At 39.8% G+C, this 25,554-nt stretch overlaps 1 protein-coding gene across 15 annotated transcripts in view; it reads right to left on the reverse strand.

Annotated features, from left to right (window-relative positions):
- Window positions 1-25,554, reverse strand: part of LOC138755617 (deubiquitinase OTUD6B-like) — a 295,429-nt gene that overhangs the window by 97,081 nt on the left and 172,794 nt on the right. For 7 of the 15 annotated variants that reach the window (XM_069921931.1, XM_069921939.1, XM_069921944.1 and 4 more), the window contains one exon: window positions 15,002-15,155. Coding sequence is in view for 3 of the 15 variants with exons in the window: in XM_069921936.1 (XP_069778037.1) it covers window positions 1,055-1,250; window positions 6,485-6,557; window positions 15,029-15,155; window positions 19,845-20,021 (573 nt within the window). In the remaining 12 variants the exon portion in view is untranslated. The other 8 variants (XM_069921938.1, XM_069921936.1, XM_069921940.1 and 5 more) reach the window with 8 other exon arrangements.

The raw sequence follows: 25,554 nt of genomic DNA on the forward strand, positions 1-25,554 counted from the left end.
GGCCTTCTTAACTATTTCTATCAACCTGTGTGGCGACCTTGAGGGATGCATGTGTTTGCACCCCAAGGTCCCTCTCAAGATTCATCCACACCCTAAAGCAACTGACCATTATCCCTGTACTCATCCTTCTGGTTTGTCCTTCCAAAATGTATCACCTCACACTTATCCAGATTGAAATCCATCTTCCACTTTTCTGCCCAACTCTGCCTCCTATCTATATCCTTTTGTAACCTTTGACAACCTTCAGCTCCATCCACAACTCCTCCAACCTGACCCATCCTTCTGCCTCTTCATCCAGGTCATTTATACAAATCCCAAAGAGCAGGGGTCCCAGAAAAGATCCTTGCGGCACTCCACTAGTCACTGACCTCCAGGCAAAACACTTTTGTTCTACAACTACTCTCTGCTTTCTTCCTACAAGCCAATTTTTTTATCTACATGGCCAAGGTTCCACTGATCCATTCCTCATAACTTTCTGGATGAGTCTCTTGTTGGGGACCTTGTCAAATGCCTTGCTAAAATCCATGTAGACCACATCTATCGCCCTACCCTCATCAATCTCTTACATTTCAAAAAAGCCCCCTTAAAATCAAGTTAATTTATTTACATCATTCTAAAGATTTTCTGCCCAAAATTTATTAATATTTACTTACATTCATGAGGACAATTTAAAGTGGGCAATTATCTTATCTACAAAACTCTTAAGATGATGGAGGAAACCCTTGTAGTCACAGAGAAAATATGCAAACTCCAGGACTGAACATAGGTCACTGGAGCTGTGAGGCAGTCAATTTATTAGCTGAACAATTATGTTGGTCTATTACAATACAATGGAGTAGGATAATGGATATAATGGAGTAAAGTTTTTTTTACTGCTGTTGACATAAGCTTCGCAGAAGATCCATATAAACCTTGGGTTATAAATATATAAATTTGTCTCTGAGCTTTCCGTAAAGGAAAAGACAATTATCTGTGAGAATCCCTGTGGAAATTAATTCTCTATTGTCACACACACAAACATACATGGAATATATTTTTAATCCCAGTAACTTACTTCTGGAAGCTCCTGGATTTGGTTTCTTGGCATAGAAAGCTTCTTTAGATTAGTCAAATATCCAATGTCATGTGGAAGTGATTTAAGTTTATTGTTTGCTAAATGTAACTCACAAAGTTGCTGCAAGAGACAAAGTTTCCTTGGAATACTCTCCAGTCGATTGTTGTTGATATAAAGATACTTGAGTTCCACCAGTCTACAATATAATAAAACAGTGAAATGGGATAATTAAAGTGATAAAATGGAAATTATGCTCTATTTTAAATGGGAGGTCCCCTGTATTTTTATTCAATAGCAGATGCAAAATTATTCCACCAAATTTAACTTTAAATAATTTAAAACATTGTCAAGAAACTATTATTTTTAACATTAAGAAATAGTGAACCTTAAAGGCAATAACAAAATTCCTTATGTAACCAATGTAAATAGCAGGTTATGTTCTGTACATATCAGGATTTAATTATACCGAACTGTATGATCTGCTTTAATGGAAAGGCATTTTATTTTCTATCCTGAATATCTTTGTGTTTCTATCAGCTGTTCGATAAATTTATATGTTTTCTTTCAAGTGTTGTTTAATTAAGCCAAGGCAGCAAATAATATGGTAAGGTTTAGGATTATACCAGAGTCCCCAAGATAAAATTGCAATTTATTCATGATGGACAATGGCGATATGAAAATGATAAATAAAGTTAGCAATGTTCAGTTGTCAAAGCTCATCATGTGTGGTTACATACAAGGCTGAGAGTAACTTTAAACCAGAATAACTAAATATGAGTTCTGTGAACCACCGGTGGTGGTTTGATTTGTTATTGATGGTCCATGGCAACATTGCAGCAAGATTAGCAGTAAACTTGGTGCTAAAGTTGAAAATCTGAGCATTGTAGTTGCGGTTAGGGCAATACTAAAAATGTGTTTATCCCCAAAAGGCCCCTCATGTTTCCAGTATCAGTGTTCTTTCCATCAATGCCAGCGTAGCCACACTGCAGTGAACACGGAGGCTACAAGAAGGAAGTTAATGTTATGTGCGAGTTTAAAAAGCATACAGGTTTAAATAGAACTTACCCTAAAATCATGGAGAATGTGCAAGATGACAAAACACATATATCACTGATATAATGAACACGTAATACATAAAACAAGATTGTAAGTTTGATGATTAAGAAAAATATTCTCAAATTTTGCAATAATATGAGGCCAACAATTTCTCTGAGAGGAAAGCCATGCAAAACGTAGTGGAAATAGCCCAGAACGCCATAGGCAAAACTCTTCACAGCATTGAAAAATCTACATGGAACACTGCTGTTGCAGAGCACCAGCAATCACCAAGGATCCACACCACTCAGGAAAGTAGTATAGATGCTATAAGGCTCGTACCACCAGGTTCAGGAACAATTGCTACTCCTCTACCATCAGGTTCCTAAACTACAAACTCAATCAGAGACTCATTTAAATATTGCACAGTTTGTTCTAATGTCTTTCTTTGTCTAAATTTCTCTCTTTTGTATACATAACTTTTCAAGAGTAGTTTTTTGCACTACTAATAAATAGAAATTCTGCCTGGCCTGCAGGGAAAAGAATCTCAGGGTTGTATGTTATATTATGTATGTACTCCGACAATAAATCTGAACTTCAAACTTTAAAAAATCCTACCAGTGGTCTGGTAAAAAGGGCTTCTCACTGTTACGGAATCCAGAGGACCCCAAAAACCAGCAGCAATAGATATGCACTATTACACAGGGTTCCCTAAACAAAAGTAGTTTTAAATTATATTTGAACAAGGAAACAGAATTAAACTTTAACTTATTACTTAACCTACCTAACCTACTTAATCCCCTCTCTAATACTAAACGCAGGTGTGTGTAATGTATATTTAAGATTAGAAAAGTTCTTTAGATCACGGTCCAATCTCACTGGTTGCAGGCAATTCTTGTTCTGTGCACAGAAGTTAGCATTAACAAAGTTCACCAGGCTTTGATGCTTAACAGGCAAATGGTTGCCACTCAGAAGGGTTCTTGCTGGTTTTCAGAGAGAGATTCCTTTTGTTCCAAGACATCTGCACCTGATTCCTGTTTAATCAATCTTGCTGATGAAACTTTCCCCCATCAGGGATCTCCAGATGATCCTCCTTCTTTCAGGTCACCTTTCAGATAGCAGTCTTCTCCTTTGACCAGGCAGCCTTCCAAAGTTTGCCAGCTTGTCCCTCTAGAACTGATTTCTATGACTCCTTCTCTTTCTGTTTCACAGCCTCCCTCTCTGAGAGCAAAACTGTTCTCTCCCTACCTGCAAAAATCACATGCTCTCCCAGACAAGCTGCTGTTGTTGCTATTTTGTTGCATTTTTGCAAAAGTCCTGCAAATATTCTATTTTTTAAAATGTGTGTGTGCAAGTTGCTCCAACAATTCCTCCCAAACCACCTCTAAATACTCTGTCACACCTTCCCCCTTTAAAGGGAATTTTAACTCTTGAGTTAAAATTCAGTTATAACTAAACTAAAAAAATCACTAAAGAGATAACAATACACAAAATATATTATAATATAGTAATTCAACTTTGTATAATATAGTAATTCAACTTTGAAAGTATTTTTATACACCATCAATTTTTAGCATCTTGACAAACAATCAGGAATCACATTATTTACACCTCTGATATGGTAAATTTTCAGATCATATTCTTGAAATATCAAACTCCATTTTAACAATCTTCTGTTATTATTCTTCATTTTATTCAAAAACACCAGAGAATTGTGGTCAGTGAATATAACAATTGGCTCATGAGAGGTACCAAGATCTACGTCAAAATTCTGCAGAGAAAATAGGATAGCCAAGAGTTTTTTTTTTCAATAGTGGAGTAGTTCTTTAAATGAACATTTAATTTTTTTGAAAAGTAGGCAACTGGATGGTCAACTTCATTATGTTTTTGCAATAAAACTGCACCTGCTGCTCCCTCACTGGTGTCCACTGCTACAGAAAATGGTCTGTCAAAACCAGGAGATTTTAACACAGGGCAATGGCATCCTTTAAATTTTTAGTCCACATAATTTTTTCCCCTTTCTTCAAAAGATTGGTTAAAGGAAGAGCAACCTCAGCAAAATTTCTACAAAATTTCCTGTAATATCCTGCCATTCCTAAAAACCTTCTCACTGCTTTCTTGCCATTTCTCAGAAATTACATTCACCTTCGCTTGAATAGGTGCAACTTTGCCATGGCCAACTACATAACCCAAGTATGTTACCATGGCATTTGCAAATTGACTCTTTGCTAAATTAACAATTAAGTTTGCTTTAGATAATCTTGCAAACAATTTGTCTAATTGCCTTAGATATTCTTCTCATGTGTCACTTTTTGTGACCAAGTCATCAATATAAGCATCTTTATGTGTTAACCCTTGGATTACAGAATTAATCAACCTCTGGAATGTTGCAGGGACATTTTTCATGCCAAAAGGTAACACATTATAATTTATAAACCAGATGGAGTTATAAAGCAGAAATATTCTTTCCTCTCTCAGTTAAAGGTACACACCAGTAACCCTTCAACAAATTCAACTTAGTAAGAAATTTAGCTTTGCCAATTTTATCAATACAGTCATCTATTCTCGGAATAGGATAAGCATCTGTTTTAGTTATTGAATTAACCTTCCTATAATCTGTACAGAACCTAACTGTTCCATCTGGTTTTGGTACCAGAATACAAGGAGAACTCCAATCTGAGTTTGAAGGTCTAATAATGTCATTCCTCAACATATATTCCACCTCCTGATCCATGATTTTACTCTTCTGTATGTTTATTTTATATGGGGGCTGTTTTATGGGAATTGCTTCTCCAACATCTACATTATGGTAAATCACAGTCTTTTTTTTTGGAACATCAGGGAACAAATTTGTTTTATTTCAAAAGTAATTCTTTCAACTGCATCTGCTCTTGTAACTTAAGATGGTCTAACTTTTCTTCCAAATTTTCCAATAATGAATGTTGAGTTAGACAGGCACAGGATTTTGTTTCCATAATCTTATGATCCACCACTTCCTCCACTCTGCCAACAGCCACACCTCTGATACAGATTGTTGTCCACTACTTTTATCATCATAATAAGGTTTCATTAACAATTCACCCTCCAAGTCATATCCACAAGCCATTTCTTTTGTCTCCAGTTCAGTTGCTGTTTTCTCCCTTAAGCCAACAAGATCTGCATCTATTTTCTGTTGCTGAATTAACTCTTTCCTTGACAGAGAAATCCTTACTCTCACAATGACCCTGCTCTTTCAAAAGTACTTCAGAAGAACTGGGAAAATCTCTATCAACTGAATTTTTTTCAGCTGTCATCATTTCCTTAGTTACAGACCTAGTTACTGCACATGCAGGATATATTTCACCATCCTCTCTAACCACATCCTTACTAAGCCGATTTGTCAATCTTAAAATTGACTCAACTTTATCCTCTGCCAAATCATTCCCCAACAAAAATGAGACACCCTGCATGGGTAACTTTGGAATTACTCCTACTGTCCTTTGACTAATTCTGAATTCAGCATGACCTTGTGAAGCAATATTGACTCTACCTCTCCTCCAACACCTTTAATCAAAGTTGTCTCTCCTGTGTCAGTCCTTTGATCCACAGTTAAAACACTTCCCAACAACAATGACTGATCAGCCCCAGTAGCTCTAAGAATTTTAACTGGAACCTGTAGTTCTCCCTCCTTTATTGAGACAAAGCCCTTGTGATAGTACCGATCTATCACCAATGTACATACTGTATATAGTTACTGTATCTAGACTGTGCTTACAGCAATTGGCTGAGAGCTAAGCCACACCTATTGTCTGGGCCTTAAAGGGTTGTGTCCCTAGCCAGGTCGGATCATTCCGGACTGGTCGGCCACCTGTGAAGAGCTCTGGTCTTTTGCTAATAAAAGCCTTGGTTTGGATCAACAAGTCTTTGGTTCTTTCGACGAGCTCTACAGCCCTCTGACACAAAGGCTTGAAATCATCCATGACCTCCTTACCAGGTTTGGCACCTCTGCTCTTCTTAAATTCCACTGTTTGAACACATGCTTCTGGTAAAACCTCTTTTTTTCTCTTTTCTTTCAAGACTAGACAATTTGCAATCACATGACCATGTTTCTTACAAAAATGACATACCAATGCAAAAGTTCTGTCCTTTCCTTCATCTTTTCTTTTAACATTTTCTCCAGACTTTATTTCAGGCCTACTATCCTGCTTCATACTAATCTTATGAACTGGTTCATTAATTTGTTCCACATTGGATGAAAAAAGGTGCAGAACAATTGCTCTAAATAGCTTAACCAAAATCTTCATGTTCGGGATAGATTGAAAGGCAGTCATGAAGAAAAACACTGTTTGTGATAGTGACAGTTTAATTGCAGGGAGATACTACTGTAACAATACAATAGAATATCACTTCCAGTACCTGTTTATTTCATCAGGCAAAGTTGTAAGCTTGTTATCATTCAAGTTCAAGAAAGCTAAGTTTCCCAATGCTTCTGAAATGACAGGAAAATAAGAATTGTCTTTTAGAATCTAGCTCTAAGATTGACAAAAACAATGAAAGTTTATAATTTGTCCTCTTGGTTAATTGTCTAGTATAGTAATCATAAATATAAATGTACCTTTAAGGACTGAGTACAGCAGTGGTTCTCAACCTTTGTTTTTCCACTCACATACCACTTTTAAGTATTCCATATTCCATAGGTGCTCTGTGATTAGTAAGGGATTGTTTATGGTGATATGTGAGTGGAAAGGGAAGGTTGAGAATCACTGCTCTAGACCCAATTGTTACTGAAATATTTTGCTTGAGAAAAATTGTCATTGGCCCATTTCCTTTGGAGTTATTAAACCATGCACATAGCAAGTCAATTAGATACAATTAAAACAATGGTTTTCAAACTTTTCTTCCCACTCACATACCTCTTTAAGCAATCCCTTACTAATTACAGAGCACCTATGCCATAGGGAATACTTAAAGTGGTATGTGAGTGGAAAGAAAAAGGTTGAGAACCACTGGAGTACACAATGTAGTGTGAGTTTTGATGTATTTCTGCACCAGATGCTGCCATTAGTTGAGGCATGATTTTAAAATATTTTTGTAAATTTATACTGTCATATTTTACCTATCTGAGAACAATAGCCAAGTATGTAAATAGAATGAGAAATTTGACAGAAAAGGAACAGACATGACAACCTCTGCCAAACAATCTGAATATGGATCTTTATTTCAACAGTTAAAACTCCCTCCATCAAACCATACATGCAGAAAACCAGTGAGAAAAAAAAAAATCTCTTGTATGATCTCTAAGGGAAAAAGCACTGCAACATGATCTTACATTCTGAAGCATATCCAAAATTAAACACAAGTCTGAGCAAGAAAACTGTTGCACAATATTGAGAGTGGCAGAGTAATTACGATGGGAACATTTTGTGTGAATTAAAGCATTGTAACCAAAATCAGTAACAGCTTTACATACTTGATTCCATTTTTCACAGGGTAAGTAAATCAATAGTCCTTCTCTGGGCTGATTATATGAATTGGGTAGTGTCTCCTCACTAGTTCTAGATTCTTTCACATGAGGATGTCTATTATGTCAAGATCCCTTAGGATCTTGTACAGTTCCCGACATAATGTTTGGGACAAAGACATTCTTTTTTTTATTTACCACTATGCTCCACAGTTTTAAATTTGTAATCAATCAATCCAAATGTAATTCAAATGCACAGTCCAAATTTTATTCAAGGTTATTTGTATACATTTTCATTTGACCATGTAGAAATGACAGCACTTTTTAATACATAGTTCCTTCATTTAAGGGCACCATAATGTTTGGGATATTTGGCATTATGGGTGTTTGTGATAGATATGTTTAATTGCTCTGTTGGTGCAGGTATAAGAGTTAGGATTGCTTCTAAGCTTTTGATCATCTTGGGACTCTGTGGCTGTCATTTTTCAACATGAGAACAGAGTTAAATTTTAAATTTATTTTAAATTTAAACATCTAGCACAGTAGCAGGACATTTTGCCCCATGAGTCCGCACTGCCCAATTTACACCCAGTTAACTTACACCCCTGGTACAATTCAAATGGTGGGAGGAACCTAGGGAAAACCCAAGCAGACACAAGAACATACAAACTCCTTACGGACAGCAAACATTCTTCAGGAGGCAGGTGTGAATATGTTAATGACTACTGTCCGTGGACTTCATAAACAGAAATACAGAGGCTACCCTGCAAGATGCAAACCATGGCTAAGCTAGTATGCTTTACACCTCCACACTTTGCTGTTACCATCACTTTGATACAGGTTAACCTTGATCTCATCTGTCCACAAGACCTTTTTTTTCCAGAATTCAGCAGGCTTTTAAATACTTCTTGGCAAACTATAATCTGGCCGTCCTTTCTGTGGGTAACTAGTGGTTTGTATCTTGCAGTGTAGCCCCTGTATTTTTGTTCATAAAGTCCTCTGAGGACAGTAGTCATTGACAAATCCTCACCTGGCTCCAGAAGAATGTTTTTGATTTATTGTACATACATTTGGGGACTTTTCTTCTATGACGAGAATGCTTCTGTCATCAGCAGTGGAGATCTCCTTCTTTGACCAACCAGTCCCTTTGTGATTACTGAGCTCACTCTTTCTTCTAAATGATATTTTAAATATTGATTTTGGTAATCCTCAGGCCTGGGCGAAGTCTCTTATTGTTTTATTCTTGTTTTTCAGCCTCATAATGGCTTCTTGGATTTTTTTTGGCATGACTCTGGTGCTTGTATTGAAAAATGGCAACTACAGACTCAAAAGTTGATCAAAAGCTTTGAAGCAAGTCTAGCTCTCTTATACCTTCACCAATGAAGCAATTAAACATACCCAAGTACTCACAAACATCTGTGAAACCAAATGTCCTAAACATTATGGTGCCTTGAAATGAGACGACTATAAGTGTTATCATTTCTGTAAGGCCAAACCAAAATGTATACAAATAACCTTGAATAAAATCTGAAGTGTGCACTTTAATTACCAGTGCATGCAAATTGCTTGATTACAAATTTAAAACTGGAATACAGGGGAAAATAAAGGAAAAAAGTGTCTTTATCCCAAACATTATGTTTCACTTGGCGAGTCCTCAGAAAAAAGTATGTTTTTGTTGTCTTAGCTTAAGACTGTGGAGATAGATTTGAAGTGGAAATTGTTTAATAAGTGCATCAAAGGTTATGACAAGAAAGAAAGAATATGGGCTGAAAGGAAGAATACATCAGTCATGATTTGAATGGCGGAGCAGAGTCAAAGGGCCTAATGGCCTCATTCTGCTTCTATCTCTAATGATCTTACACTGTTAAGGGTTAAAACAATGTAATTAGTGGGCTCAGGATTTTACAGCTTGGAATTGGATTAAACTAATGAACCAAGTTGTCAGTTTTATTTGATGTCTGTTACTGAAAAAAACTGTTCTAATTTTTTTTGTAAGTATAAAACAGATATTCATCTCCTTCCAAAGCAGAATGACTTGCTTGCACTCTGATTTTAAGCAGTATGAGATGGTGAGTGAGATCAACGTGGGAACCATAGATTTTTCCTTAGATGGGCTGAGTAGATTACTCAAAACAAAAAAATCCTGGAAGTACTTAGGTCAGGCCACATCCGTGGGAAGAGAAACAGAACTAACATTTCAGGTCAAAAAACCTTTGGACCGGACTCGGAAGGAAAAGCTTGTTAAATTACAGGATATTTGGGGTGGGGGTGGTCTCTGATAGAGAAAAGCCAGGGAGACCATGGGGATAAGTTGTAAGCAAGGCTATCTGGCCAATGAGTGAATGAGGGCAGTTAGAAAGTGAGAACAGAAATGCAAAATAATGTGGAAGATGCAAAATGCAGGGCAAGTAGGCATTGCTAGCGGGTGGGTTTGGCAAGCCTTGCACTCACAGACGAGGACAAAAATTAAAATAAGAAAGGAATAGGGCAGGGGTGGGGGAAACAAACTAGATGAGCTTATATGACAGATGGACAACTGATACAGACACAAATCAAGTTAACTGAAATTGCAGAAATGTTCCAGGATCCTACAGATTGAAACTGACCAAGTGAACAAAACATTTGTCTTGATTTTATGTGTCAGAAGAAGTTTCAAAACTTATTTCTTGTAATTGTAAGAGGTATTGATCGATGTGTTTCATTCATTATGAAAAATTCCAAATATACTACACAAGTCTGCCCTCTAATGGTTGAATTCAAAAGTTATTTCCCAGGCTCCAATGTTGAGCAAATATTTTTTCCTCATTTTATAATTTATTTTCATATTATGATGGAATGACTCAAATGCTCATTATCTTATTTATCATCTATTCTTACACAATACAAAATGTTTTCTCTGTATTGGATAAATGTTTAGAAAAAATATTTTGGAGGAGATAAAATGCATATAATGGTTAATGTCTTCTTTGGCTTGGCTTCGCCGACGAAGATTTATGGAGGGGTAATGTCCACGTCAGCTGCAGGCTCGTTTGTGGCTGACGTCCGATGCGGGACAGGCAGACGCGGTTGCAGCAGTTGCAAGGAAAAATTGGTTGGTTGGGGTTGGGTGTTGGGTCTTCTTCAAAGGAGGTTGCTGCCCGCTGAACTGTGAGGCACCAAGATGCACGGTTTGAGGCGATATCAGCCTACTGGCAGTGGTCAATGTGGCAGGCACCAAGAGATTTCTTTAGGCAGTCCTTATACCTCTTCGTTGGTGCACCTCTGTCACGGTGGCCAGTGGAGAGCTCGCCATATAACACGATCTTGGGAAGGCGATGGTCCTCCATTCTGGAGACGTGACTTACCCAGCGCAGTTGGATCTTCAGCAGTGTGGATTCGATGCTGTCGGCCTCTGCCATCTCGAGTACTTTGATGTTAGGGATGAAGTCGCTCCAATGAATGTTGAGGATGGAGCAAGCAAATAAATAATTGATCCAGTTTTTTTCCTGCTACGTTTCTGATCTTATTTGTATCAAATTGGACAGTTGGATATAATTCAGAAGTATCTATACTGCTGGTAATCACACCCATTTTTAGCCTGTCAAGTCTCTCATCACTCCTTAAATTACTAAGAAACTGAGGAAGAGACCCATGGTCATCTTTTGCCATCAAATTATTATTTATAAATCTCAATGATGTGGAAAGAGACTATAAGTTCAATTAAATTTTCCAGAAGATGATCTTCAGTCACTGGTTCTACAGAGAACTAAAGACTAAATGCAGCACAAAAGCCAGTAGTGAAACACCAAAGGACTACATGCAGTTCATCTCTAGTTCTTTAGCTTTACATTTAGAACCTCCTGAAGCCACTGTGAAAAAAAGCACAGGGAAGTGTGTGCAACAATGGTCAGGGTAGGATCAATTACCATATAACCACTTGCAGCACAGAACAGGCCAGTTCGGCCCTACTAGTCCATGCCGTAACAAATCCCCACCCTCCTAGTCCCACTGACCAGCACCCGGTCCATACCCCTCCAGTCCTCTCCTATTCATGTAACTATCCAGTCTTTCCTTAAATGTAACCATTGATCCCGCCTCGACCACGTCTGTCGGAAGCTCATTCCACATCCCCACCACCCTTTGCGTAAAGAAATTTCCCCTCATGTTCTCCTTATAATTTTCCCCCTCCAATCTTAAACCATGCCCTCTAGTTTGAATCTCCCCCACTCTTAATTGAAAAAGCCTATCCACGTTTACTCTGTCTGTCCCTTTTAAAATCTTAAACACCTCTATCAAGTCCCCTCTCAATCTTCTACACTCCAGAGAAAAAAGCCCCAGTCTGCACAACCTTTCCCTGTAACTCAAACCTAGAAATTCTGTCAACATTCTCGTGAACCTTCTCTGCACTCTCTCTATTTTGTTTATATCTTTCCTATAATTTGGTGACCAAAACTGTCCACAGTACTCCAAATTTGGCCTCACCAATGCCTTGTTCAATTTTATCATAACCTCCCTACTCTTGAATTCAATACTCCGATTTATGAAGGCCAACATTCCAAATGCCTTCTTCACCACACCATCTACCTGAGTATCAGCCTTGAGGGTACTATTTACCACAACTCCTAAATCCCTTTGTTGCTCTGCACATCTCAATAGCCTACCATTTAATGCATATGACCTATTTAGATTTGCAATCAAGGCCTTGACAATTTTATTGGAAATTAGAGTTGTACATTTTCCACACATTAATTTTCAACCAAATTTTAATGATTGCTCAGGCAAAGAAAAACTAGGAGCATTATTTATATTGTCGGAGTCGCATACTTACCTTCGCCGAGAGCGGTGCTGGCTGCCACAAATGACGTAAGCGATGCACAGGGGTTATATTGTGCATGTGGGGATGCGATAAGCGTCAGTATACGGACAATGAATCTCAGATGCAGGAGGAGGAGGAGAGTGAGAGCTTCAGGATCACCACTGTGGCAGTGAGCCAATGAGAAGGTCAGAGGAGTTTAGCTGGGTGGTGTTTGGGGAGCTGAAGAATGCAATGTTTTGTCTAGTGAATAATAAAAGAAAGCCGACTTTGTGGTGTGTTGAAAGAAACGAGTGAGTGTATTCCTTATTTGTTTGAAGCAGTGGTAAATCAGTGCTGTTACAAGTAGTGACCCTGTGAGTTCACAGTACCTTCTAATTTAAAATGGAGTGTGATGAGGATAAACCCCTTAAGGAGCAGTTGGGGAGGTCAAACGAAAGATTTGCCCTCTTTTTATTAATAATGCACCAGCATGGTTCATGATCCTTGAAGCACTTTTCTCTGTCCTTAGTGAAACAAGTCACGAGACGAAGTATGGCTTACTTGTGGAGCATCTTCTAAAGCAGATTGCCTGTGAAGTGGAGGATGTCTTACTGGATCCGAATGGTAATCTCTCATGCGACATGCTTAAAGTGGACATTCAGCAGTACACCCAGCTATCGAGGGAGACTTGTATTACCCCATTTACAAGACTTTTCAGCAAACCTCCATTGCAAACATGTATTTGCGAAAATAGATTAAGTACATGCTTACTATCAATTTCCAGCTGAGCCTTCTGATGTCATGAAGATGGCAGTAATTACCCCTTTCAGCATGCTTGAGTTTCTGTGAATGCTGTTCAGTCTGCAGAATGCAGTTCAGATATTTCAGTGGTTTATGGACCATGTACTTGCCAGCCTCAATTTTGTACTTGTTTACATCGACACTATTCTGATTGCAAGTCCAGATGGAAAGGAGCACAAGTGTCACCTGCGGTGTATGTGCCGAATGATTTACGTCACTATTTTCATGTGTTCCTCCATGAAAATAGTTCGCAAACCACTTCAGCCCATTTACAATGGTCCTTTTCAGGTCTTATGACGCCACCCAAAGTCTTTTGTGATTGACAATAATAGAAAAGCTGACAAGATTTCCATCGGCATGTTGAAGCCAACATATATCGACAGTTCATGGGGCCAAAGTCAGAAGACCAGTCATACCCTTGCCAGTTGGACCAGTCGAGCCAAACTGTCAGCCATCCGATCTGTTACATAGCAGGACAATTCCAATCAGTGGCTGAGGAAGGGGGCTGTTGCGGTCACGTACTTACCTTCGTCCGGAGCACTGCCTGCCGCCACTGATGACAAAAGTGATGAAACGCACATGGGTAATATTGTGCATGCGTGGGTGAGTTAAGAGTCAGGATATGGGTAATGAATCTCAGATGCAGGAGGAGGAGAGTGACAGTGTCAGATTCACCTGTATGGCAGTGAACCAATGGAAAAGTCACAGGAGTTTAGCTGGGTTGTGTTTGGGGAGATGCAGAATGCAATGTTTTGTCTAGTGAATCATAAAAGAAAGTCGACTTCATGATGTGCTGAAAGATACAGGTGAGTGTATTCTTTATTTGTTTTTAAGTTGTGATAAGTCAGTGCTGTTACAATATTTACCATGAGTGAAATACAAAAATTTGCAGACACTGTGATTGTAGTAAAAACACACCAAAGTGCTGGAGGAGCTCAGCCAGTTTTTTCTTCACAAAAGAACGGCTAAGTTCCTTCAGCATTTCAGTGTGTTTTTATTTATATTTACCAGTTTATTATCTCGGAAGATCTTTCCTGGAACCAACACACCAATGGCATCTTGAAGAAAGCCTCTACTTCCTCAGGAGTTGAGTTGTTCAAGTGAACCGGTACGGACTTGAAGGGCCGACATGGCCTGTTTCCGTGCTGTAAACGGTTATATGGTTATATACATTTGGTGACAACTTGTTCATTTTATTAACTAACAAATGGAGCTTTCTTAATTGTTAAGGTATTTCTATCTCCAAACCAATCCAAATGAACTTCACCAGTTGACGAAAATATGATATTTTTCCTTCTGTTACCATCAATTCATTTTATATTGGAGGAGCCTATTGTAGAGCTCGTCGAAAGAACCAAAGACTTGTTGATCCAAACCAAGGCTTTTATTAGCAAAAGACCGGAGCTCTTCACAGGTGGCCGACCAGTCCGGAATGATCCGACCTGGCTAGGGACACAACCCTTTAAGGCCCAAACGATAGGTGTGGCTTAGCTCTCAGCCAATCGCTGTAAGCACAGTCTAGATACAGTAACTATATACACTATGTACATTGGTGATAGATCTGTACTATCACACCTATGTTGACATTTGAGGAAATATTATGACACATTATGCAATTGATATCCATAAACAGTTACATCCAAATAGTTTGTTTCCCTGAAAGTCATTATTTACTGTTAACACAGTTATGCTACATACTTGAGTAAAAACATAATGCTGGAGAAATTCAGCAGGTCAAACAATGTCCTTTATATAGCAAAGATAAAAATACATAACTGACATTTCAGGTTGAGACCTTCATCAATTGAAAGGTTATTGAAGTATTCACAGAAACAAATCCCATAGCACAGAATATCCCATAGTACCACCAAACAAATTAAACTTCATATAAACTTCATAGATTGGGAACATTTGCTTTATTTACCAAACACATATGGTGACAACTTGTCTAGTTTGTTATCAAACAAGTGGAGCTTCTTTAACTGTTTGAGATGCTTCAGAACTTCTGGAAGTGCTTGAAGTGAGTTATTTCCCAGGTTGAGATCTGTCAACTATAAAATAGATATAAAGGTTACCCATATATGTTGAAACATCAATACACAGGTATATTCAACATGTAGGCAACCATCCCAAGCACTCAGGTTTTAATTACAATCAGCCACTTCCAGTGATGGTATTGTCATTTACATGCCTCACACCAGACTTCTTAAATACTATACTCATGGAAAGATGATGGCAGAAGGCCTTGGAAAGTACTCCAGATGTACTCAAAGACTTGATGAGAAAATGTTGCATTCTCTCAAGTCATCCTGACAGTTAATCGATGGGAAGGCATTTGCACCTCTTTGTTGGGAGTATGCAGAACCCAAGCTTCTCCTGTCCCAACTAGGGCTTATCAGCAATCTCAGGACTCATAATTCTGGAGCTGAAGTAAACCATCCTTGATAAAAATTGTTCAAATGTTTTAAGAAACTTAGCTCACAGCATGCTGGTTCAAAATTTTTTAAAAATAGAATAATGGAGCAAAGAACAGGCCTTTCAGCCAAACTTGACTATACTGACCAAGCTGGCATTCTGGGCTAGTCTCATTTACCTGCATTTGGTCTATATCCTTCTGAACTCTTCCTATCCATAAATCCTCCCAAATGTCTTTTCAACGTTAGAACTGTACCCACTTCAAAAGCTTCCTCTAGCAGCTCATTCCAAACATGGACTACACTCTGAGTAAAGGAGTTGCCTATTAGCTGTCTCTTAAACCTTTCCCTTCTTTCAATAGAGCCCTCTAGTTCTATCATGGATTCATCTCATTTACCATGGAAAAAAGACTGTGAGCATTAACATTATCCATGCCACTCATGGTTTTATGCATCTCTATGCAGAAATTGCAGAGGTGCTTGCAGAGCTATAGAAAACTTTTTTTTTGCCATGAATGAGATGCTGAAGGATTGGAGGACAGCTAATGTTATTCCATTGTTTAAGAAAGGCTCAAGAATAATCCAGAAAATTATAGGCCAGTGAGCTTGATATAAGTGCTGGGTATGTTTTTGGAAGGTATTCTAAGAGATTGGATATACAGTGCCCTCCATAACATTTGGGACAAAGCCACTTTTTTTTTCCCTTATTTGCCCATGTGCTCCACAGTTTTACATTTATAATCAAAGTATTCACATGTATTTAGAGTGCACATTCCAGATTTTATACCAGGTTGTATACATTTTAGTTTGACCATGGGGGAAAAAGGAAAAAAATATATATTTGTCCCAAACATTATGAAGGGCACTGTATAAGTATTTGGACAGACAGGGTCTGATAAAGGATCATCAGCATGACTTCATGTGTGGTAGGTCATGTCTAAACAGTTTTGAGATTTTTGAGGAGTTTATTAGGAAAATTGATGAAGGAAAGGCCTTGGATGTTGTCTGCATGGACTTAGAAAGGCCTTTGACAAGGTTCCACATGGGAGTCTGGTCAAAAAATTCAGTTGCTCTTCAGTCAGGATGAGATAATGACTTTGCAGGAGAAGCCACAGAGTGGTGATCAATGATTGCCTCTCTGACTGGAAGTTTGTGACCCTCAAGGGTCCATTATTGTTTGTTATCTATATCATAATGTGGTAAATTGGATCAGCAAATTTGCAGATGACAATATAGATTGGGGGAGTAGTGGGCAGCAAGGAGCACTTTTAAAACTTACAGTGAAATCTGAACAGCTGGAAAAATGGGCTGCAAAATGGCAGATAGAATTTAATGCAGATAAGTATGGAATGATGCACTCCGAGTGGACAAACCAGGGCAAAACACTTACATCTGCAGACACCGTTGTTGAAATATAAACACAATGCTGGAGAAACTCAGTAGGTCAGTGTCCTTCTATAGCAAAGATAAAAATATATAACTGACAATGAAGTGCTCAAGCCTGAAAAGTTGGTTATGTATTTTAATTTTTGCTATATAAAGGACACTGTTTGACTTTCTGAGTTTCTCCAGCATTGTGTTTTTACCAAGACTTGCATGGAAAATAGTAGGATACTGTAGAATGTGGTAGAACAGAGGGATCTTGGAATACAGATTCATAATTCTTTGAAAGTGGCATCACAGGTAGACAAGGTCATAAAGAGAGATTTTGGCAAACTGGCCTTCATAAATCAATTTTGCGACGAGAAGTTGGAATGTGATTATATCTGTGGATTATGAGGCAAGATTGGTTTCAGATCATTCATTATTATTATTAGAATATCAGAGTTCGCAAGATGTTCAGAGAACCCCAAGATGGAGATTTAATACTATGCTATTACAAAAACCAGAATTTATTAGTTATTTAAAAAAAAAATTGAGCTCTTTATTAGTAATAATATTAATTCTGTTTCTAGTCATTTTGTTTTATGGGATGCAATGAAAGCTTTTTTACAAGGTCAAATTATTAGTTATGCTTCTAAAGTAAAGAAAGAGAATCAGAGAGATTGAAGATTTAGAGAAAAAGATAACTGTTACTGAAAAAGAATTTCAAAAAAATGCTACCGAAATGCAAAAGAATCAGTTAACTAATTTAAAATTTAAGTATAATGAATTACAAACATATCGGTTTGAATGTTTAATGAATCGAACTAAACATAAGTTTTATGAATGGGGTGAGAAAGCTCATAAAGTCCTCTCATGGCAGTTTAAAAAAAAGAACAATTATCTAGGATTATACCAGCAATTAGAAAGAAATCGGGCATTACTTTTAGACAGAAAGAAATTAATGAGGAATTTTGTAATTTTTATAAAAAATTATATACTTCAGAATGTAAAGATGTAACTGAAGATGCAATAGATTCTTTTTTGAAAAATATTAAATTGCCACAACTGAATCAAGATAGACAAGAGTTGGATAAATCTTTTACAGAAAATGAAATTGAAATGGCAATAAGAGATATGCCAAATGGAAAGGCACCTGGTGAAGATGGGTTTTCTATAGAGTTTTATAAAACTTTTTATGTTGATATATCTTCTATTTATAAGGATGTAACACAGCAAATTTATAAAACTTTTCAATTACCTGAATCTTGTTCCAATGCTATAATTACAGTTATACCAAAAAAAGATAAAGATCCTTTATAGGTTTCTTCTTATCGACCAATATAGTTGTTAAATGTGGATTATAAAATTGTAGCTAAAGTTATGGCTAATAGATTAGCTCAATATTTACCTAAAATAATACATAAAGACCAAACAGGATTTATAAAAAATAGATATGTGTCTGATAATATTTTGCGTTTAATAACTTTGATAAACAAATCTAAAAAAGAAGTTGGAATGTCATGTGGAAGATGGATAGGACATTGATGAGGCCAAATTTGCAGAGAATATTTACAAGGCTGTGACCACGATTTGAGAACCTGAGTCATAGGAAAAGGTTTGGCATGTCTGGGAATGAGTGGAGATTTGATAGAGGTATACACAATTATGAGGGGTATAGATAGCATTAATGCAAGTAGGCTTTTTCCTCTGATGTTGGATGAGACAAGGAGAGGACTGTGCTAAGGGTGAAATACAAGCAGAATATTAAGGAAAATTTCTTCATCCTTTACATGGTGTAGGAATGTTGAATAAGCTGCCAGTGGAATTGGTGGATGCGGCTTTGATATCAATATTTAAGATTAGATCGGGACATGGATGAGAGGGGTACGGAGGGCAGTGGTTCAGGTGCATATTGATGGAAATAAGGACAGACTAGATTGGCCAAAGGGCCTGTTTCTATGCTGTATTGTTCTATGGTTCAATAAGATCATCTCTCAGCCTTCTGTGCTCTAGGGCAGGAGTGGCCAAAATTTTTTGGATATGGCCTCAGACAGAAAAATATGAGGAGTCACTGACCAAACAATATCAAGCCCGGCAGTTTTCAACCAGTTACACATCAAGAAATACGGTGTTTTTAGACCAGTAAATCCCTGTACCATCAAAAATCATTTCCTATCAAAATAACTATTTGACTCTACTGAACAGTTAACATTACAGTAGTTTATTGATGACAGGTGGCATTTCTGTATCTGCTGCTCATAAATTTAATTCAAATAAATACAATAAAACTCTTTAACCCTTTGTACTCCAGCCATTTTTAACTTTTCATAATATACACTCCGGAATGGATCCATAGGTAAACTACACCAAGAATACCAGTATGAATCAGCTGGTGGTTGGGTATAAAACCAGGCACCGGCGTATATGCACTTGTTGGCAGTCCCTGAAAACAAGGACATGGGGTCCAAAGGGTTAAAACTCTCATTCCAAAAAAGCAGTGCAAAATAATATCAGGAGAAAAGATCAAGAAAGGGCCTGAATTATTCAAAAAAGGAACTGTATATAATATAAAAAAAACTCTCATCTAACATTGTACAATCGTAAACATTCACCTATGGAAAGCTCCCTAAATGGGCCAAGGCTGGAGGAGCACAGCAGGTTGGGAAGCATCCAAGGAAGACAAAGTATAGTCTTTTGCCCTCCACGGATGATGCTACCCGGACTGTTGTGTTTTCCTCCAGTTTCCCAGCACCTGCAGACGTGATTCCCAACGTGGCGGAGTTGGGGGGGGGGGGGGCAGAGAAGGGGCATGGCTACGGGCGGTGGCTTGGGGTTCGCGTCGGGGCCGATCCTTGGTTTCGGCCTCGGTGTTGGTGGGTTGAGACAGTGCGGCCTGGGCCGACGTTTCGGGTCGGAGGAGATTCGCGCTCCCGGGGCAGGGTCACCCCTCCCTTCCCTTACGTGGTGAAGCGCCTGGAGCTCGTCGGGCAGCTCGGCGATCAGGTTATCTCTCAGCTGCAACCGGTTCAGTGCTCGCAGCCTTCCCACCGCCTTGGGAACCCGCTTCAACTTCTTGCCGCCGAGATCCAGAGTCTTCGCGTTTCCCCGAAGCGCTCGCAGCACCAACGTGTCTGCCATCTTCCAGCGCCGCGACGCGTCGCGTCTCCAGGGAGACAGGCTCTGCTGGCAGGGCGGGCATCCTGGCCTGGCCGTGAGCCCGCGCCCTCTAGCGGCGGGCGGACCGACGCCAACGCTGCACACGCTGTGCTTGTTCCTGAAAACCGAAAATCGACTCGATTTACAATAAATTATCTAAAAGGAAAATCGTTCCACGTCTCTTCACAATCTTAGTGTTGGATCCTTACATTTCCATTACTGTACATTGTTACATTCATTTTCGACTTACCCCCACTGTGGCACCTCGTCATTATTACCACCACCTCCCCAATTCCACCATCCCATTCGCTTCACTTAAGAGCCACATTGGATGATAAACTTAAGATGCTTAAGAGCCACGAGGCATAACAAAATATTACATACACGTTTATACTCTTATATTCACATTTTGTTTCAAAAAGGTGATACAAACATTTAGAAATACAGGTACAGAATGAAATATTTATTCATGGACGTGGTTTTTAAACTGCTAATTTGTATTAGTTCTGTGAGAAACAGAAGTACCTTCACAGAATTTGCTCGAGACAAAAATTGAGAACAAAGAACTTTACTCTACTATTACAACAATGCAAAGTTGGGTGCTTCCCCTTACCCTGGGAATACACACAGATACTGAGGCTGACCCAACTTTTATACATTTCATTTCAGTACAGAGATACCTTCCCCCTAACATTCTTCTGCCTCCTGGATTGGTTTAGCATTAGGTAATTCTGCCCACGTGGATTCTAACTTCTTATCAGTTTATGTGCCTTCCTGCAAACTTGTTAGCCAGGAAATATCATGTCTTTGTTCTTTACCCATTAATCAATCCCCAAGACTTGCTAAAGCTATCTACTTGCTATCCTGTTTTGAAGATCCTTATTTTATTATACTTTTATAACCCTTCCTCCCATTCCAGCATCCCTTCACCCTGATTTAACCCATAATACTTCATTTCTAATGAGCACTTGCTTGACTCCTCACATTCCAGTATCCCTTACAGTTCCAATAATCAAAAAGTACACATGTGGAATAGTCAAATTTTGTGGACCAGGTTTTTAGGGTAAAAATTTAGGGAGTCAACTATTACACACATTCTACTTTTGGCTATGGTTTGGAGGACCCAGCACATTCCCTCTGCACCGTTCCTGCGACCCTCAAGCACATTTTGGTTGGGTACAATGGCAGTCTCATCCAAGGCCGATATTATCAGGTGGCACAATCAAGTGCTGAGATGTCCAGCAGTTTAACTCGAAGAGAAAAAAGATTTCAAATGCCCTGCTGTCAGTGGTGGATAAACTACCACCCGGGTCCCTAAGCTGAGCTTTAGTAAGCCCCCTGATCTTGTCTTCCTGGGTGATGTCCTACCCTAACATATTCTAAATCCATCTGCCTGGTATATACTTGGGGCGTGCCTAACTACACAGTGCTTGGCAATGGCAGGGTACAATTGATGACTGGGTGGCAACATCCCAGTGGAGAGGGGTGCATGAGGAGGGGAGGGGTTGGGCCGGTAGTGGGGTACCTTGGTGCCGGCCGCTGGTGGGGACTTCAACGCCAGGCTCTAACACCGGGCTGTATTTGGGATATGTTGCCTGGACCCTGTTCAGTTCTTTGCTGCACAACATCCCCCTGGCTTGTACCAGCCACAGCCAGGCCATCTGCCCCACCTTTCAACCATTTACAGCGATCATTGCAATTTACAAACTCTGGATACCATTTCCAGAAACCATTCATTTGTTTGTAACACATTTGATTGCACTCAGAAACAAGTGAGGAGTGCAAACATGCTTTTAATAGCTTACAATCAAATGCCAGTAGACACAACAGGTGAATCTGAGGTAAGGCAGGAAAACCAAGATTTATATTGTGGTAGGTGAGAATGGAGCCAAGACAGGAGCCAGCCATCTGAACAACAAACAGACAGTGAATTCCAGTTCACTGCATTCACCCCCTTCCTTCAGTATAGAATCTGTGGGTGAAAAATTGAGACCATACATTCAACAAAACCATTAGTTTACAAATATTTACAAGTCAAGTCTGTCAAGGGGTTTAGTTATTCTGATTGAGCGCCTCAGTACTGGAGGACTTTGGGCTTCCTGAATTTCCTGGACCCCTGTGGTACAGGGTTACTGGGTCTCAAGGGCTCTGGTCGTGGAGTGGATTGACCAACTTCCTGAGCAGCGTCCACTGGAACCATGGATGGGGTACTTAGTAGTTCCTGGCTCATTTGACGCATCGGATCCTCAGTTCCAGCAGGCGCCAGTTCTGATTGAGATGGTGTCCTCTCTGCCATCGGGGTATGTCACATATGCATACACTGGGTTGGCATGCAGCAGGTGCACCTTCTTGATCAAGGGATCTGTCTTGCTCCTCCTCATGTGCTTTCTCAGCAAGACTGACCCCAGTGCCATTAGCCAAGCTGAGATAGTGGTCCCAGACGTGGATCTCCTCTGGAAAGTGAACATGAGCTTGTGAGGAGTTGCGTTGGTCACAGTGCAGAGGAGCAATGTTATGGAGTGGAGCGCAGTGGGTAGGACTTCTCGCCAGCATGAGTCTGGAAGGCCTTTGGACTGGAGAGCCAATTTCACAGCCTTCCATATAGTCGCATTCTCTTTTTTTAATGTCCATTCCCCTGGGGATTGTAGCTAGTCATCCTGCTTGATGCAATGCCTATTATGAGCAGATACTGGCGTAGCTCTTCACTCATAAATGATGACCCCCAGTTGCTATGGATTATAGCTGGGATACCCAAACATGGCAAAAATAGAATGCAAGGCCTGATGACCATGGTGGTGGTTATGTCTGGGGAGGAGATGGTGAATGGAAAACATGAATTCTCATTGATGATGTTGCAAAAGTACATGTTTCAATTAGTGGAAGGGAGGGGACCCTTGAAATCGACACTGAGTTGTTCGAAAGGGCGGGATGCCTTTATAAGGTGCACTTTGTTGGGGTGGTAGAAGTGCGGTTTCCACTCCGCGCAGACCTGGAAGGACCTGGTCATTTCCCTGATATCCTCAACAGAGTAGGGCAGGTTGGATGCCTTGATGAAATGAGCCACGCGAGTGATGCCTGGGTGGCAAAGCTCAGTGCCTGTAAATCAGAGTTCTCTGTCACACTGCTGCTGGGGATGAACTGTGACAAGGACCTTCCTTCTCCACACACTCTGAGCAATTCTGCAGAAGTGGGCAACGTCTTCACTGCAATTATCTCGGAGACATGTGTTGTGAATGGTGCTCCTATTGTACTAGAAAGATCTGATTGGTAGGACTCCTTTCACCACCACCCAGGCCAAGTTGCTCATGAGCACTAGCAATGAGGCATTCCAGCAAATGACCTGGACGGAATGCTCTGCAAATCACCCCACCATGTCCATCAAGTCCTCATCTCTCATTTTCTGCAGGATGTTCCAAACTCACCACTGCCTGATGGACAGGTGGTAAAAGGCATTTTCTGGAAAATCTTTTCCACAAAGGATAGATGGTGTGGCAAAGTACAGGTGACAGGGACATTGAACATCACTGGGCCAGGCCCAATCTTCGTAACACCTGGGACAGAACCTACCTAGTCACAATCTAGTGACTAGTACGTGGTGACCCTTCCATCCCTTTCTACCTTAGATCCCTATATGACTGCTCTGATACCCAGGCTAATCATTCTAACCAATGATGTGGCTGGATGATCCAGCAGTGCTGACAGCAGACTCGAAAGCTCCTCCGGCTCCCACTGGAGATTGTTAAAGATGTACAATGGTGCAATACCTTCAGCAACCCTGCAGGTGGAGCACAAAGCCCACCTGGTCAAGATTGAATGGGTCAATCCGATCTTGGAAAGATTTCCTCTTGTGTCGAAGACCGTCATGGTCAGAACCAATGACATCATGCCAGTGTCCATCTCTGACACCTGCCTCCTTCACGCTTCCTGTCACCTACAGGAGGACCAGAAGTCAGACAGGAGAACATGGAAGCTTAACATGAAGTTGCTGAACCCAGTTAATGTGAAAGAACTAAAGATTTCAGATTTATTGTCAGATTACATATGTATCACATAAATCCGAGATTCTTTTTTCTGAGGGCAAGATGAAATTACTGCTTATTGGTAGTGCAAAAAAAAACTGTTCATAGCATATCCATGTAAACAAAGAACTGTAAGCAGATAATGAATGTAAACAAATTAACTGTGCAATAGAGACTTTTTTTAAAAAATCAATAAAATGCACAAGTACGAGTCCTTGCGTTAGTCCCTGATTGAGTTTGTCATAGAGGAGTCTGATAGTGGATAGGTAGCAGCTGTTCCTAAAGCTGGTGGTACGAGTCTTGTGGCACCTATACCTCTTTCCTGATGGCAGCTGCGAGAACAGAGCATGTGATTGGTGATGTGGATCCTTGATTTCCATGACCAGCAATCAGACCGTGATGCAGCCGGTCATAACACTTTCCACCACATATCTGTCGAAATTTGCCAGTGTTTCTGGTGTCATACCAAACCTCTGTCAACTCCTGAGCAAGTAGATGCACTGATGTACTTTCTTCACAAAGCAATTAGTGTGTTGGTCCAGGAAAGGTCCTCCAAGATGGTGACTTTAAGAACTGAAATTCGCTCACCTTCTCCACCTCTGATCACCCAATGATCACTGGATTGTACACCTCTGGCTTTTCCTTCCTGAAGTCAACAATCAGCTCTTTAGTTTTGGTGACATTGTGAGCAAGGTTGTTGTTGGTGCACCATTCGGCCAAGTTTTCAATCTCATCCCCTTCCTTTATACAACCCACTACCCTGGTATCATCAGCAAATTTGTAGATGGTGATATTGTCGAACAAAACCACACAGAGGTCAGTGTAAAGTCAGCAGAGTAGGGGGCTAAGAATGCAGACCTGTGGTGCTCCAGTACTGATGGAGATTGTGGAAATGTTCTTACCAATCCTCACTGATTGTGGTCTGGAGGTGAGGAAATCCATGATCCAGTTACACAGTGGGATGTGAGACCCAGGTCTTGCAGTTTGCTGATCAGTTTTGAGGAGATTATGGTATTAAATGCCAAACTGTAATCGATAAAGAGCATCCTGATAAATGCATCTTTACTGTCCAGATGTTCCATGGCTTTGGGTGGACCCAGTGAGATGGCATCCACCGTTAACATGTTGCTGTGATAAGAACATATCCATACTAAAGGAGTACACTGGTTGAAGAGTGAAACCTTTTGATTCCCCAGTGAACTGGTGGAAAGCAGCCAAAGGAAAACTTCAAGAGTTTTTTTTTTAATCCTCAAAGGTATTCAGACAGTAACACTGATGCTGAGGGAACTGAGCCAACTCTAGACTGACCTGCAGCAACACCTCCTCCTACAATCGAGAGGGGTGGATGTGAGGAAATAACTCAGAGAGGTGAAGAGCTGGGAAGCTGGGCTATTCACCTCCAAATGCTCCAAGATTTAGAGTATGCACAATGGAGCAAGATGAGACGTGCTCACACTTCTTCTAATCAACAGCCTTAAGGAAGAAGATGGCTCAGT

This window comes from Narcine bancroftii, chromosome 2 (genome assembly GCF_036971445.1).
Source record: "Narcine bancroftii isolate sNarBan1 chromosome 2, sNarBan1.hap1, whole genome shotgun sequence".
Classification (NCBI taxonomy): Eukaryota; Metazoa; Chordata; class Chondrichthyes; order Torpediniformes; family Narcinidae; genus Narcine; species Narcine bancroftii.